The 16,546-nt window shown below is 48.0% G+C and overlaps 1 protein-coding gene and 1 long non-coding RNA gene across 2 annotated transcripts; both read right to left on the bottom strand.

Annotated features, from left to right (window-relative positions):
- Nucleotides 1-1,168: 1,168 nt before the first annotated feature.
- On the bottom strand, nucleotides 1,169-2,561 carry LOC140659973 (uncharacterized). The gene is made up of 3 exons (XR_012045288.1): nucleotides 2,197-2,561; nucleotides 1,679-1,852; nucleotides 1,169-1,605 (listed from the first exon to the last, which is right to left on the bottom strand). It is a non-coding gene; the product is annotated as an uncharacterized lncRNA (long non-coding RNA).
- A 3,611-nt stretch (nucleotides 2,562-6,172) lies between these two features.
- On the bottom strand, nucleotides 6,173-16,462 carry NOC4L (nucleolar complex associated 4 homolog). The gene is made up of 15 exons (XM_072880330.1): nucleotides 16,344-16,462; nucleotides 16,073-16,196; nucleotides 15,833-15,939; nucleotides 15,442-15,549; nucleotides 14,759-14,908; nucleotides 14,048-14,147; nucleotides 13,711-13,745; nucleotides 13,557-13,607; nucleotides 12,737-12,848; nucleotides 12,042-12,102; nucleotides 11,390-11,500; nucleotides 9,905-10,068; nucleotides 9,044-9,126; nucleotides 7,994-8,107; nucleotides 6,173-7,678 (listed from the first exon to the last, which is right to left on the bottom strand). The coding sequence occupies exons 1-15, from the start codon at nucleotides 16,437-16,439 to the stop codon at nucleotides 7,562-7,564; spliced, it is 1,533 nt and encodes a 510-aa protein (XP_072736431.1). The 5' UTR covers nucleotides 16,440-16,462; the 3' UTR covers nucleotides 6,173-7,561.
- Nucleotides 16,463-16,546: the final 84 nt, after the last annotated feature.

The following is a 16,546-nucleotide window of genomic DNA, read 5'->3' as shown; positions in this document are numbered from 1 at the left end:
TGCCAACTGGGGCTAAACCACGACACTTTTATTTCTCCCCCTCCCTTTTCAGCGTCCCCAGTCCTGCGAAGCCATCCCCCCGACGGCACAACGGGGTCTCGGCGGGGCAGATCCTTAAGCCGATCCACCCCAGGGCCCGTTACCCCACGGCTCTTGGGTTTGCTGGGGGATTTACTCTCCCATGTGGTCACACATCGCCCACGCCGGCGGGGATGCTCCAGCCCGGGTGGGCACATGTAGGAACCGGAGGCCTCGGTTTAATCTGGTAGCAAATGGGCTGCGTGCTCCCTTCCCTGCACAGATCCAAGTGCCCTGCAGGAGCCGTGCCTTGGCAGCACACTGAGCAGAGCCGCCTGGCCCGGTCTGCACCGTCCTCTAGTGGCCACCAGCCCCGATTCGCTGGCCCAGCTCTCGTCCCCCAGGGCAGGGGAGCAGGCAAAGCCCCCGGGCAGCGCTGGGCCAGCCCTGCCTGCAGCGCCCTGCCTGCAGTGCCCTGCCTGCAGCCCTCGCTTTCTCCATGGCGCTGTGTCCCCCCCCGCACCGGGGTCCCCTCTTTTCCCCCGCCTTCCCCCATTCCGTTGAGCCTGGGACTGTCATCCTTGCAAGGACACTGCTGCAGGATCGTGCTCATCAGCAGCGAGGCTCTGCTTTTACCCGCCTCCCGGAGAGCAGAGATGGGGAGGGCAGTCGCCACCATTTCTTCCACCCTCTCCCAGGCTGAGCTCCAGCCCAGCAGGCAGCCAGCCCTGCAAAGCAGGAACAGGGTGCTCAGATCTCGGGGGGACCTGGATGGGAAAGGCCACTGTGATGGCAACGCAGGTCCTGCGCCAGTCCTGAGCACGCTGCTCTGGTCTTTGCGACCTGCTAACCTGACAACATCTGAAGTTCCTTCCCACGACAGCTCTCTCACCCCCCTGGCTCCACGCTGGCTTCAGCGTGGCTCTAGGACAAATAACCCAGCAGGGTCATCCTACACCTGCAAGTTTCCAAAGAGCCAGTTCCCCCATCCCTCTTCACACATCAGACATCCTCTGAGACCAAATGACCTCACGAGTTCTACATCGAAATGGTGGGACACTAAACTGATGTTACAGACAGACTCCACTTTTCACCGTCTTGTAGTTTCAAACCAGAGTTTTTTAATCCGTTTTTCTCCATGATAGCGCATGCAGAGGCTTTTCCACAGTCTTGTAACAAGGAGATAGGAGACCGGCAGTGGATGAAACTCCCGAATAGCAATCGCCTGCTGCCCAGCTCCGTACAGAACGCCCAGGGCGGCATTTCCCTCCAAGCAAGGCGATGGGACCCCCCCAGCTGCTCCCCAGGGCCTGGGTGCTGCAGAGGACCACGCAGGATGGCTCCCAGCTTCGCTGGCCTGTGGGGCACAGCCTGGCAGGCTCCACATCAGCAGCTCAGACTACCAGGACCAAAGCCCCCAGGCAAAGGTTGCCAGCGACAGCAACAGCCCCCAGGAGGAAGAACGGGCGGCTGCAGCCTTCCGCTCTTGGGCACAGAGAATGGCGAGGATTTTTGTGGGAAAACAATCTCTGCTGCCGAGTATGAAATAAAGTTTGAAGTAAATCAGGCCATAAATCTTTTGATAAGCTGAAAGAGAATAAAAGCTCCTATCAATATTTATACTCGGCTCCTCAAAGATAACAGTTCATTTACTAAGTACCTTTGAAAAACTGAGCCTTCGGGCAGACGTGGTCCAGAGGAAACATTTCAGCCAGGCAGGATGCTTCAGGAGTCATCTTAACAAGGAAAAGCTTCACAGGAGGGAACTGTATCTCTGGGAGGAGCCACACACTATAGCTTTAGACATGACGCACCGAGCGCAGGAAGCCAAGCCCTGGGACAGGATGCAAAAGTGGATCTGTTCCAGCTCCCTTTGGCTCCACCGAGGCTTGGAGCCATCCCGCGGAGCGCATGAGGCTGCTGAGCGGTCAGACACCCTTCAGGCACGTTCCAAACAAGATCACCGCATGCTGGCCCACAGATCCAGCCAAGCACACGGCTAATTGGAGCTGCTCTGCTGGGCTCTACAGCAGAGCCCCGTGGCACACGCTGGGTCAGCAGCGGTGACGGTCACTGCAGACATCCCCGCTGCCTGCCCACAGCCCCCCGGGCTGGCACGGTGGTGGGACTTCACTTAGTGCCTGCATCCCTCACCCTGGCCTCTCCCTGGAAGTCTACCTGTGTGACACAGCAGCAAATTTCACCCACAGCTTCTCTCAAGGCTTACTCGACTCCAGGAGCCATGGCCCAGGTTGCAGGAGGACCTTATCTGGGCAGAGCAGCACACCCAGCAGAGAGACCCATCTCTTCACCAGCAGATGAGACTGAAGGCCTTCCACTTGGGAACTGCACTTCTTGGTCATTCAGCCTCTGTTCCCAATACCACAGCATGTGGTATCTCCCGTCTCCAGCTGAGATAACTAAAATGTAAATCCTCACTCTCCCAGTCTGCAGGAAACTGATGTAGGCAAAAGGGATGTGATGATTCATTCACTTTGTATCTCGGAGCCCAACACCCTTTCCCCAAGAGCAGCACAAGAATGCACCTTGCCACCCACCTAAATGTTTGATAAAAGCTAAATACAACCACCTGTGATTGATGCTTCTCCTCACATAAGCACTCCAGCCGCAATCTGGATAATGCGTAGCATTATTAAAGCATCAATTATCTTTAGCACAGGCGGAGCTACATTAGCAGGACTGCAGCCTGCTCATTTTGATAAGGTTTGCTCTGTTCATTTATCAACAAAATGGGGATACCAGCAGGCCACGGAGTCTACAGGTTTTAACTCTGTTCGGACGGAGCCGACATTCACATCCGCTGTGCATGCACCGTCAACGAGAGCATCCTGGTTGTCCTGGTCGTTGGGGTTCATTTCTCGGGAAGAGGAAGGTTGGCTCTACAGCCCCTGAGGAACCAGTGGTCATTGCTGGCAGATATCCTCCAGCTGTAAAACACAGGGTGAGTTCCCTGGGTCCCAGCGATGTGCTTACGCCTGACGATCCAGGTACCCAAGCAAAGCGGCCAGAGAGCTCAGCCTTGCTGCCGAGCGGGCGATGTTCCCAAACAGCCCAAGTTTTGCTCCTCTCACGTGCATGCAGGATGGCAGCTTAGAAAATTACAGGAGACCAAGACAGTTCTCTCTGAAGCTGGCCATACACTAACCCAGCTGCAGGTGACTTCCACCAGCTCTGAAGAGAATTTTCCCTCTGTTTTTATCTCTTTTGGCTCTACCCGCTCGCTCCACTTCTCTCTTTTTAGAGATGCAAGCATGGCCCAAGGACAGGGCTAAGAAGCTGCAGAAAAGCAATTCTTTTTTTTAACAGACCTAAAATTTCCTTCATAAACTACACTAAGACAGACTTCCTGGCTTATTAATAGCAGTAAATCTCCAAGTCCAATAGACTTCAGTTAATGAATATTGATTATGATAGTGCTGGAGAAGGCTGGTGTCAGTCGAACCAAGATCCTGTAGCCCTCTTTGCCTGAGCAGGGCTGTAAATAACCCGAGAGCTCATTTGTTTTTCAAAACTAGGTAGTGGAAAACAGAGGGCTTATGGCTGCAGTGCAGCTTTCACTATCTCAGGGCTGGGAAACCACCTTAACGCTAACAACAGCTCATCAGTGGGGCTAGGCATTTCTTACTGGTTTTTTAAGCACTTGGGAGCTTGTGGATGTGGCCCCTTTGGAGCTAAGACAGGATTTATCAACCCACTCCATGTCCAGCTCCCGTACGCTGAGAGGAGCTTACATGCAATCCAGAGGGGCAGAGGTGGACTCCCAGGTGGTTAAGACGACAGGCAGGGGATGCCGGTTAGGCAGTTCCTAATACCCACTTGAGATGCCTGAACATACGGTGTGAAAAGCCAGTTATTTGACACGCAGAAGCCTAATTTCTTGGAGGACCTCTGCCAGCCTGCAACCAAGCGTGCTTACGTCCCACTGTGCTGGAAGAGGCCAGGCACTGACTCTGCCCCAGAGCAGAGATCCCTCTACTTGGGGCAAGCCTGCCCCAGGCCTCCGGCTGGCATTTGCACTTTTCCACCTATTTACAGATGTAAATGTACACTTCCCTCTATCCCCCAAGGAATATCTTAAAAGTAAAATTCTAAGCTGATTAACACAAACACCATGGTCACCTGGACCTTTGACTCCCGAGACAAATCTCATCGAGCTCTTGATAAGCCGCTCTACCTTCAGGCTAGGATGCCTTTGAATGGCCTTTAAATGAATGAAAGCTCAGGCAAATAAACCAAGGGCAGCCCATTGCAACAGAGAGGCCGTATCACTGTCCTCTGGTGGGGGAATGAGGCAGTGATGGGTGGGAAGGGTGGGGGACTATGTCAATGTTTTCATAAAACTATCTTTTACGCTCACTGAAATAACCCAACAACAACAAAAAACCCCCAGAACAGCCCCCTCCCCCCTCCCCACATCTGATAAAAATCAAATAATAACAGGAGTGACTTATGCGCTCTCTGCCTGGTACTTCAATCTGGCCTTCCAGTTAACACACACTATGATTAAAGCATCTATAATCTGCACTCTGTGGAGACCTGTAGAGCAGTAGCAGCAGCGGGTGTTCAGCCTGATAAGGGTTGTTCACTTAGTGCAGATGAAACTTTTAATATTTATAACTGCTGATTTTTTTTCCTGATGCCTCCTATTGAGGGGAGAGGGGTGAAAGCTTAAAGATAAAAGCTTGATGAAAGACCAGGTGGAACGTTTTTCCAAGGACAGGCAGGGGCTTAAAGCTATCTTCACCTAAGAGCTGGTTTAAGAACGCTGCTTAGGCAAGTGCAGCATCAGAGATGGGAGATGAAGTCTCTGGAAGACCTTCAAGGCTTGTCTAAAGCGCACCCAGTTACTTTAAGCTGTAAGCTCCTCTGAGCTGTCTGCGGTTTGTCTTGTCTGCACCAAGCACAGCAGGGCTGTGCCTGGGACTGCTAGGCATCACCACAAAATAATAGTCACACCACGTCAGCTGCACATACTTTAAGTAAAGTGCTAACAGCATTTTCAGCTCAGCACTGAAATATGCCAAGAGATGTGAAAACACGCACCGTCAGCCTAACCCTCTGTCTCAACGTCAGTGGGAGCTGCAGTGGTCAGCACACGGGGCACTGGAAATGCACTTGAAAAATAAATTGCATCTTGCTCCAATCAAGACACCATTAATTGCAGTACAGTACTTAGGATCCACGGCCGGTGAAATATTGAAGATGCTGGTGCCTTTGCAGTCTTCCTCCTGGGAAAAAACAAAACCCCCTACTTCCAGTAGCATCCCTTTTCCAAGTGCATTGATAGTATTTTAGCCTGTGGCCCTTTGGTCTCAGAGGTACAAGGCTCTGCCCACAGGCAGCAGCAGGCCCTATCAGAAGGCAGAAGCTGCTACTTTCCTCCACTCCCCACCAGCTCAATCTGCCCCATGTGCAGGCTATCCTTGTTTGGTGCCGGGAGACCCCAGGACGACAGCTTACACAGCCCTTCAGATGCTGTGTTGAGAGAAAGACTCTGCTTACCCTCTGTCCAGATATAAGAACCCAACCAAAGTCCCTCATTTGCAACACCATGAGATCTGGACTTGCCCCATGCCCAAATGGTTTAATATTTGTGTATTAAAAAAAGAATCCTGGAGTGTCAACATTATGAAAGATATGAATGACACTGCCCATCAGTAATTTCAGACAGATATAACCGGGCCAACCTGAGTAAAACAAAAAGATGCAGAGAAAGGTATTCAATATATATATTCATTCATTTCAATATTCAATATATTCATTCATCTGAATGAATATATTACATACCTACTTAAGTATGATACACTTACATACTTAAGTATGATACACTTACATACTTCTTTCAAAGGCAGCTATGTGGTCCTCGTTACTATGGCATCAGAGCACTTCAAAATGTTTACCAAACACATACATACAACATACATATGATATAGGGAAATACATTTTACAGCTGAAATACAAGGCTTGGGTGAACCTGAACTGAGGTCTCTCAAGTTGTAAGTTATCATCTCAGCCATTCTGCCTTCCTACCAGATACCAGAAGTCAAAGAAAGAAAGAAAAGCAGGCTGGCTAGGGAGGAGACAGGATTGCTTTTTCACCAGAGAAAAACATAGTGTGAGACTTGTTTCTTAAAAAAAAAAAAAAAAAAAAAGAATCCTGAAAAACACGCCACCTGAATTCAAAAGCATCAGGAAAAAAAAAAAACAGAGCACGCTCTATACTCTGAGGGCTTGTCCATTGTTTGGAAAGCATGAAGAAAACTGGATGAAGAAAAGGTAACACTTTGTGTCTCCAAGACAGCTGCAGTTTTCCTTGACTTAGACCTGTCTGCCAGAAATTAGATTTCTTGGCCTCCACTTTCTTGACTATATTTTTCTCTCCAAAAATATGATTTCAAAATATGCAAGCAGCATTAAAGTCTAATGAGACAATAAGTTGTTGAAAATTATTACAAAAAAAAAAGTCCTGAGTGAGTTTATCTGTGTTCTTAATAAGGAGTTGATCTCAAACGTAAAACCTTGGGGGGAAAAAAACCCAAAACCCACCAGAAGGAATTTCTGCATGACTTTTGCAAAACAAACTAACAAAACCACCTAGTATCAGTGGACTAGTTAAAACTTGATTACCACCCGGATACACACTGGCCAGAGCTCCTACAACGCTTGCAGGCGGCAAGCAAAGCTACATTAAGCTGCTTATCATTCTGAAGCAAAAATCAAGGATTAGACATACCTCCCACTGCACATCAGCTGGCCTCCCTAGCTACAGCAGTCACCAGGATTACGCTCATTTCCAAAGCTCATGAGCATTTTGAATTAAGCAACCTTACAGCGTGAGATGGATGTACATAAAGGACATCAGCAATATTTCCTAGATGGAATTACTGAGCATCATCTACGAGTTGTTTTGGACAAACCTGAGCTTTCAATGCCTTGAACGTGAGAGTGTTAAGATGAGTACATAGAAGCTAAACATCCCCCTGAAGACATGAGTTCAAAAGTGTATATTAAAAATATAATTAGAACATTATCAGGTGTTTACAGCTACGTATGTCAATACACAGCTGTGTGTCACTTGCTACAAAGTGGTTATCAGCTCTAGTATGAAAGCAACACATCTGAAAAATAAGAGCAGTAGTCACAGACCGCACTTCCCCTCAGTCCCATCAAAGGGCAGCAAGATGGTTTGTCGACGCAGTCACCGATCACAGCCGCCACCAGCAGCTTTGGAGAAAAGGGCTGGAATCCCAGCAATGAACAAGTCCAGGAAAATTTGCTCTGATGGAAAATCCCTCCCAAATATCAGGTGGCAACATGCAAGTGTGAGAAACAAGGAACGACAAAGGAAAGTCCGTCCATGGGTAGAGGCAAAGGTCACTGAAGAAGGCTGCACCCTTCTCAAGCAGTCCAGCTCTCATCACATGGAGATACTTCAAAGGCAGAACTGCCAAGCACAACACGTGAGCTCTGTGCATGTCCCTAAGATCAGTCAGTTGTGCAGATGTGTTTATAAGAGATCACATCAATCTAAAGTGAAGTGCTCTGCAAAAATATCATTTTTCTTCCCAAACAAACCTCGTACGGGCTCAAACTCCAGGGGCACATCAACAGCCTTTTTCTTTACTTCTTTATCAAAAAGCTGCAAAGAAAAAAATAGAAGATACTGGCAAAACTCAGTACAAGCTCTTCACCCTGGCTGATACCACTGCTCACTCTAACCTCTTAAAAGATCCAGCAATAAACCTTTTGTATAAAAGCCATCCCCGTCACCACTGCTGCCTCAGGCTCCATTATTTAACAGACATTTTCCCATTTTCCCTGGCTCTGGGTAACCAGAAGTCAGTCTAGCTCCCTCCCCAGCAGCAAGGTTGATGAACAGGACACAGCTATTGCGCCCAGGAACCAGTCTCCTTTCCTCTGGGTCCAATCCTTTACAAAGGCACAGCAACACTACCTCATAAGCTGAGAGCTCCAGGAGCCCTGATATGTCATCCTCCATTTCAGACAGCGACTGGTTCAGAACAGCAGCTGCCTTGGCCACATCTGGGTGATAATGGTTTTGTAGAGACTGCAAAAGCAAGACAAACAGAAGATGGTCTAATAAGTACAGGGTAGCACACACCCATCTGGATTCCCACACAGGTATCTGCCCCTTTGCTGGTCAGACCTTCGGTGAACATCAAATTCCGGCAGAAGCAAGTTTGCTGTACTGTGCTACTACAGAGCTTCAAGAAATCCTGATTTCAGCCATCTTTCTAACATGTCACAGGCCCCTCTCACCTGGTTCACATCCAGCTCAAGACAGATGGACTCCTCCACAGGCCATGCCTACAATGCATAATCTAACTCTGCTACCTCCCGTAGCCCTGACACTGCATCCGAGCTCCTGCTCTCTGGACTTCCTGCTCCCGCACAACGTTCTTGTTGCCGCTTCAGCCCCTTACACAAAACACTTGTAGCATTTAAATGGAAAGTGCTAATCCTGGCACTAAGGTTTTAGAACCATCCGGAGTAATTTAACCAATTTCAACCCTCATACACCATCCTACAAACGATCCAGGTGAAAGGTGAACGTTACAATCTCCTCTAGCATTTTTAAACCCATTTCTACAGGATGACCTAGCTGTACCCAATTAATTTCCATCAGTGCCCAGCAAGTTCCTCTCTCCCCTCCAAAGCAAGTAAAAAGCCTCACACATTTGCAGCTATTTAGTCTGTTTCAGCTGTTAACTGCACACTTTTCAGCTGCACAGTCAGATGTGCGCTCACTGGTCACCTACTAATTAGCATGTACGATTTCTCCAGTGTGTGGAATCCTTTGCCTCTTATGCTAGGATAGAAAAGGATGCAGAATAAATGATCAGCCAGAAACTCATCTCATTTGCAAGAGGTATGTCAGCAGGTTCTTGGAAGTGGGACTGCCCACTGCCAACGTGTGTCGAGGAAGCGGCAAGGGTGGAAGAAGCCCATACCAGATGCAGATGTTCCTTTTTAGCTGACATACCTGAATCTCCCAGAGAGAGCTCTCCAAAGCCCTGCTTTCAGATGGCTCCTCCTCCTCCATAATATATGGATCTTCTGACACATCTAAGGAAATAGAGATACAGAGCTAATACCTTCTGCGTGATGTACATAGTCCCAAAGGGAACACAGAGACCCAGAGCAGTGCTGCAGCCAGAGTTGCTCCTTCCCAAGACATTTACGGACCAGGAACAAGCTGACACATCCCAGCACGACCCAAGAATCACTGTTTGCAGCACTACAGAATCATGTTACTTTTAAAGAGCACAGGAAGTAGGGCAGAAAGAACTGGAATAGTCTCATGCAAAGGACATCTCAGGCAACTTTGAACAGTCACTACTGATGTTCAACACTGATCAGATACATCACAGAGAGATGAAGTAAAAACTCAGGAGACTGCTGAGGCCCCAGCGGGACCACCTACACAAAACCACTACAGACTGAAATCAAAGATGTCTCTGGTTTCTGCATTAATTTTCTTCTCATTTCTTGAGGTGAAGAAGACAAGCTCCATGTCTGGTACAGGTCCCCCCCAGCCCTTTAGCATTTTTAAGTAAGCCTGGGTCAGTGTGCCATGCTCAAAGCGGCCTTCTCCCAAGGAATCAGAGAGGCAGGGGAGCCAACTGCAAGGCTTAAGGTCAGAGAGGAGCAATGCAGATGGGTCTTCACAGTCAAGAGAACTTGCAGGAGCAGCCTACTGGCTTTCCACAAACTCAAGGGACAGAGGGATCCTCCTAAACCTCAGAACTGGGGCTGGGATCTCCGCTCCTCCTCTACAGGAATGCTGCTCTTTATGATGTCTAAAGGCATAATACAAAACTCCCCTGCCCACTTTCCCTCTTACCTTCTGGCCCATTAGGCCTATGTACTAGCACTTTGCACGCGGGGTGCCTCCGAAAGAGATTACAGATGAAGGGAAGGACCATGAGTAGAGCCTCGGGAGGAGCAGTGAGGGCCAGCCGGGAGAGGCGCTTTATAAATGCTGCCACCAGGTACGCTGGCAAGTGACTGTTGGAAAGGAGACGGAGGAAACCGGCATGTAAAAGTCCTAGCAAGTGAGCCAGCAGTCTCACCAATCCAAACAGCATGTCAGGTTAAAGATAGTGGGGCTCTTCAGATTTTTTGGGCTATGGATTAAAGAGAAGCTGTAAGAATCCTGGTTTCAAGCAGTAATAATAGGGTCTTGTGCGTTCTCTGGAACAAATGTGGGGGCATTTCCACTCAATGCATGAATAATCTCAAATCACTCTGTGATTCAATCCAGATGCATGGCACCACTCCAGACACTCGCCGTAGCCAAGCACAGCTCTTGTACACGGTCATTCACATGGCAGTCTTTATTCAGTCATTTTATAAACTTCTGAGTGCTTGGCCAGGCAACCTTAATCATATTCTTCTAATGTCGTTTTGTGGGTTTAATTAATACACAGGCCATGGTGTTAAATTTACATAATACTTCCAGGACTAAAGTAGGCAGTGCAGCTGTTAATGGGAACATAACGCTGCTGTAATGTAAATGTGCAGGACAGTTCTTTTTTTATGGTAAACATGCAAATTTCTAACAGCAATCAGCTCATCTAGGCACTTTCTTCCGGTCAGAAGGGCCGGGATGAAAGATGACAATTTTCAGCCACTCAGCCTTCAGCCCTAGGGCTTGCTACACCTGCAAGGCTCAGCAAAGCCACCCCACAGGACACCATCTGTCAGATCTTGTTACTCTCTCCCAAGTACTCTATGAATACAAGGGGTTTGATATTAAGTGCCTAGTGCTGAACTGTAAAGCGCTACTCTTGGTTTATTGTATAACATATGATGGCAACTATATGACCAGCTACTTACCTACTTTCTTCCCTGTGTACAATGAATTGACAGCATCAAGACAGACTGTCAAACACCTTATATTTCAATGTTATATGTCTGCAAAAGGTCATCAATTTAAAAACAGCTTTATGATCTATAAAAAGCCTGCAAATGTTACTTTTTCATAGTCATAAAGACAAACAGAAAAATCATCACTTTCAGCCAAAGTGGAATACAGATCAAAATACATCCATAATCACTTGCAGATCAAACTCAGATAACTAACTGCATTTTTCCTTTCTGAAACTAGATAGCTGTGTGGCAAATCTTCAAAAATAGCACATGAAAAACTACACAACACTACAATAACACTCTTGGATTCAGTTTTCTCAGTAAAAATGAATCTAATCCAGTAGGCACACTGAATACATTATATCGAGACATGTGGGGGACTGTTCAAGAACAGTCTCTGGCCAACAGAAAAGCAGGAGGAAAATATGTGAACATACATAATAAAGATGCTACTTACGATGAAGACAAAAACAGATCAGCCAAATGGAAGAAGCGGGCTCGGTACTTCACGTGATATATAGAAGGGTCTAAAAGACTGTACAGCTTTTTGTAAAAGTCAGGATATTCCCTGTTAAAAAAAGGAAAAAGACAACATCCATTAGTGACGTACAATGGGACTACACTGTGTCTAAATGTCTCTGTGCTTTCATTACAGACTACCCCAGACCACTGCTGTGCTCTGTTTAGCTTGCTTAGGCTTCTCTCCACAGCCACCACTTGAAAACAAGCTGTAAGGTGAATCTGTGGCTCCTGCAGTGCCCAACCATTTTCAGGATGTGAAGCTATGTCCATTGATGGCGAATGGTACAGGATCCAGTGAAAGGCATACCAAAGACTACAGCTTCACTATGTAATCAGATCAATGGAAATCTATTTTCAAGTGCTGAGCAACCACAGTCTGGAGAAGAGGGTATTTAGGCTCAGCTGAAAAAAAGGTCAGACAATCAAAAGAGCTTAGCATCCAAACAGCTGAGCCTCTTGTGCAGAGTTTGGCTTTCTCATGGGGGAATTTTAAAGCCTGAAGATGTGTAGAATCCATTTCAGTTCCTTTCTATAAAGATATAAATGCAAAACCCGTGTTCCTTAAACAAGATGCTCTTTTCACTTACAGATTATGCTGATGAATCAGAATAAATAATCCATTTAAGGCTAGAAGACTGATTGCTCCACCTGTAAGAAAGCAGGCAGCTATCAACACAATAAGAAAATATCAGCTTCAACTTGTTTCTATTATAAAGCCTTCCCACAAGGAAGACAAAACTAAGAGTACCTGAAATTAGAGCCAGCACGATGGATGTAAGGTAACACAATTTCATCTAAAACCATCCAGAGGGTCATAAGTTACTTACAAAAATTAAGCTGTAGTTTAGAACAACAGGTTCTGAAGGACTGAGAGACACAAACATGCTGCTCTAATCCCCCAAGAAAGCCACACTGAGGGGGGAAAGATCTCAGAAAGGACATTTCTGTAGGATTCTGCACATCCTGTGTCCGGATGCAGGCCAGGTATCAGCATTGCTGGCTGAACTCTGTATTTAAAAGAAATCGCTCCAGTATTCTGCTCTTCCCAAAGCCTTAAATATGATCTTCCTTATATACAAGGAGCAACAGCACTGACAAACACAGGTAAAAACATCTCACTTTCAGGGACAACGGAGTTCACACTAGTTCCTTAGCTTCATCCCAGCCAAAAGTACATCTATTTCATCACCCAGGCCATGGTATGGCATCCAGCAGCCCTTCCAAGTCCATACGTTCCATGCTGCAGAGCCTCACAAAGGACAAAAAGCCTGTTTTCACTCACCTATGCCATAGGCCACTGTCAAGAAGTCTATCATGAGAGTGGGCTCATTCATGTAAGGCAGGATGGAGTCATGCAGAATGACAAGAACTTTTTTGTAAAGGCCAGTGGGTAGCTGTGAAGGACAAAACGATACAGTGAAACAATCATTGCAGGGAGAACTCGGAAAGCAACAGCAACCCATGGCTCAAAAAGGCAATGCACAAACGAAAGGGAATGTGCCTGGACAATACAGAACAGCTTGCAGCAACAGTTCCCAAATTATAGAATCACAGAATGGTTTGGGTTGGAAAGGACCTTAAGGATCACCTAGTTCCAACCCCCCTGCCATGGACAGGGACACCTTCCACTAGACCAGGTTGCTCAAAGCCCCATCCAACCTGGCTTTGAACACTTCCAGGGAGAGTTTACAAGTGTCACCTGACAATTAAGTTCATTCAAAAAAGCAGGTGCTCACAACTAGAAGTGTCATCACAGCTCAGAGGAGAAAGTCACCAGCAAAAAGGCTTGAGAACCTTCAACTTGTGAACAGAGGTTGCAGGATGCTGCAGAATGCAGAACAGACTGCTGCAGATCATTCCTTACAGGCAGGCTTCTTTAAGGTGGGGAAAAAAAGGCTGAGGGTAAGGAGAAGCAGCAGACCATACATGAGGTCGTGTTTCTTGGCAGGAGAACAATCCAGCAGCAATGGTGACTGGGCTGTTCTCATCTGACACTAAAAGCATCATGGGGTCCTACCAGGAGCTCCACGCAAGGACAGCCACAGCCTCTAACGATTAGCAACTGGAAAACAATGCAGATCAGTGGCAGAAGTAACACTCACCTTGTGCTTCAAAAAAACGAGCCACATTTTTTCAAACGCCTGCTTGTGTGCCTTAAAACAGAATTGCAAGCAGTGAGTTAAACACACTGGTGTAGATAAAGCTCTAATTTAAGTAGATAAAATTTCAACCCTGAAGCACCAAATGAACAGTTACCTGCAGCTTTGACACTTTCAATTCCTCCCAGTTATCTAAAAATAAAGGGAAAACAGGTGTTGAACTTGAAATGGATGTTTAAAACGTTAAGATAACCCTTTTTTACTTAGTCCTTTGATACTCTAAAAATTTGGGCTGAAGTCCTTGTCTTGACACAAGGCCATGACAGACCCCACTGCAGACTGAGGAACGTGGATTTTGTAATACTGTTTAGAATCACTGTGCTCACAGAAGCAGACGTTTTTCATTAGCAAACAATCATAGAGTCTTTACACGATAAAAATCTTAAACCTGATTTTCCTTTTCATACACAGTTCATCACGCGGAGCTCACTAACCTTGCTTGACCATAAATTTGACCATGTCACACTCCTTGCTCGGCATGTTAATGGGTGAAATGAGGGAAAATACGTTCTGCTGGTAAAATGGCAGCGGCCTCTGAGAAAAAAAGCATATAATCAAACATGAAGCAAGTTCCACAAGAGATGGTAAGATGCTGGACTTCAGTACTGCCCTATTTCCCGAGCACTGAATATATTTAGGAAAGAAAAAGGAAAGGAAAAATGGCGATGGCTGAACTACATACTGGTATACTCTCTGTTGCTGCCTCATCCTGGAGTATTGCTTGTTTGCCTCACACAAAACCTATCTCTGAACTAATTCTGGTTTAACAAAACTGGTGGATCCAATTAAAGAAAAGAGACTCCTTTTCTGCACCAGAGAAAGAACAGAATTAAAAGTTCTGTGTGTGCCATCTGAGCTGCAGAGGTTTGGGTAAAACAGAAGCTAGAGCCCAGACCAGGTTTTGCAAGAAAAGCAGTATGTGTGTCTTGACTCCTTCCAATTTCAAACTGAAGACAGTCTTAGCATAATTGTCATAAACTGTGAGCACAAAAAAAAAAAAAAAAATCAATGCCTTCAAGTGAGCCCACCCATTTCTCTTGCTTCCAAAGTCTTTCCATATACCACTAGTCCCTCCCTGCTTCACGCGCAAGATACACGTTTCAGAGCAGTTATCCAGACCCACCTCAACACTAACAATTTGTTACCTCTTTTGTCTTCTGCATGACTTGTCCAATACTCTCAGTGACCGCCTTTATGACAAAGTACCGAATATCATCATACTCCATGTATTCTTGAAAGCGAGAGATGAGGAGTGAAGCGTCCTCATTTAAGGGAAGTAAGCCATCAACAACTACCTAAACGAGAGGTTTGTAAAGGAAAGCAACAAGTCAGTCTCTTACAGTACTGGAGCAGACAGCGAGCTGTGATGTCTTCTGAAAGGCAGCTAGCATGGCTGTGTGCTGCTTGCCCCAGAGCAACGTTCACAAGCCATTTTGACAAGCCCTCCTGATCTCCAAGATGGGCCCCTTCTATCAAAGACAATGTCATTTAGAAATGACACTGTGGCTGAACCTGGGGCAGTAGCTTCCCTCTCATCTCCCAATCCTTGCAAGTGAGGCCAGGGGCTCCAAAAACCCCCCCAGAACTGGTACCTCATAAACACTCAGGAATCAGCTCGAACCTGTACAAGGCAGCTGCTCCCACACCTGCAGGTGTCACCTCACCAGGGACAGAAGCTCTAGGTCTCGGTGCTCTCTCTAGACCACCACCCTCCCCTCGCACTGAAAACCTCCTAGCTTGAAATTTTAGTCCTGGAGAAGGTGAGTACGTGAGGTTGTGCGTGCCATTGGGTAACTGACAGGAGGAACTTTTCAGTTCTGCAGCTTACCTTAAGAAGTTTCTGAGGAAAAGTTAAACTCCCCTTCCACTCTACTTTGATCAATGGATATTGTGCCTCCAACTCAACAAACTTCATGAGGGTGCAGAGTGACAATTCCTTTTAAAAAAAAAACAGAAAAAACCCCACCTCAACAAGGACACCAGCGGTCAGACTCAAAGGAGGCAACTTCTAAAGGAGGAAGAATGAAGTAAGATGTTCTTCACCGAGAAAGCTGCGTGCCTGCTTCTGGCAGGCTGGTGAGCAGAGGTGAGCCAGAGCACCAGCAATGTCTTAAAGCACTGCCTGCCCTCCCACGCTGAAATATTAGAGTGATAATTGCTTCTGCACCGCAAGGGACCCCCAGGTGAACTCGTGTCTCAGCAGCAGGCTCAGGACCTACCTTGACCTGGAAGGCATCGTGTCCCATCAGCTCAGCCAAGCAATCCACGCAGTCATTGTAGCGGTGCCTCATCCAGATCTTGTACTTGTCCTCAGCGCTGTAGTTATCTGAAGGGTGAGACACAGACAAGTCTTGAAAGCTCAGACCGGCCGGGACGAGCCCCGGGGAGACGCGGCCCAGGCGCAAGGCCCTGCCTCGCCCGGGGCACCGCCACAGGAGCCCCCCCGGCTCTCGACTCACCGGCGAGAGAGGCCTCCTCGGCGGGCAGCTGGCCCACGAACAGCTCCCTCCGCTCCAGCAGCGCCCCGAAGAGCCGGCTGCAGGTCCTGGCGGCGCAGAGGACGTCCTCCGCCTCCTCCCGGCCCTGGGGAAGAGCGCGTCTCTGAGGAGAGGGAGGCAGGGCGGCCCGGCGCGGCCCCGCTCCGAGCCGCGGCCCTCAGCCCCCAGCGCCGCCCCACAGGCCGCCCGGCCTCGGCCCCCCTCCCGCCCCGCGCCCCGGCCCGGCCCGCACCGCCAGCAGCTCCAGGATCTCGAAGACGCGGTTGGCATTGCTGCGGCTGCCCAGCACGGCTTCCAGGCAGGAGGCGAGCGCGGCGGCCCGCGCCATGCTGCCGGCGGAAGGAGGAGGAGCCGGCGGCCGCTCCGCCCGCAGGCGGGGCCGGGGCCGGGAGCCCGGAGCCCGCCGCCCGCTCCCGCCCGGAGGCCGCACCCTGG

Source organism: Ciconia boyciana, chromosome 15 (assembly GCF_034638445.1).
Source record: "Ciconia boyciana chromosome 15, ASM3463844v1, whole genome shotgun sequence".
NCBI classification, from domain to species: domain Eukaryota; kingdom Metazoa; phylum Chordata; class Aves; order Ciconiiformes; family Ciconiidae; genus Ciconia; species Ciconia boyciana.
The sequence above is the reverse complement of the archived record's forward strand: the minus strand, read 5'-3'. Positions and strand labels throughout refer to the sequence as shown.

Coding starts and splice junctions, on each gene's coding strand:
- NOC4L (XM_072880330.1), bottom strand. CDS start 16,439: ATGGCGCGGGCCGCCGCGCTCGCCTCCTGCCTGGAAGCCGTGCTGGGC. Junction 16,197..16,343: donor AGATCCTGGAGCTGCTGGCG/GTGCGGGCCGGG, acceptor GCTCTTCCCCAG/GGCCGGGAGGAGGCGGAGGA. Junction 13,746..14,047: donor CAAATTTATGGTCAAGCAAG/GTTAGTGAGCTC, acceptor CTTTATTTTTAG/ATAACTGGGAGGAATTGAAA.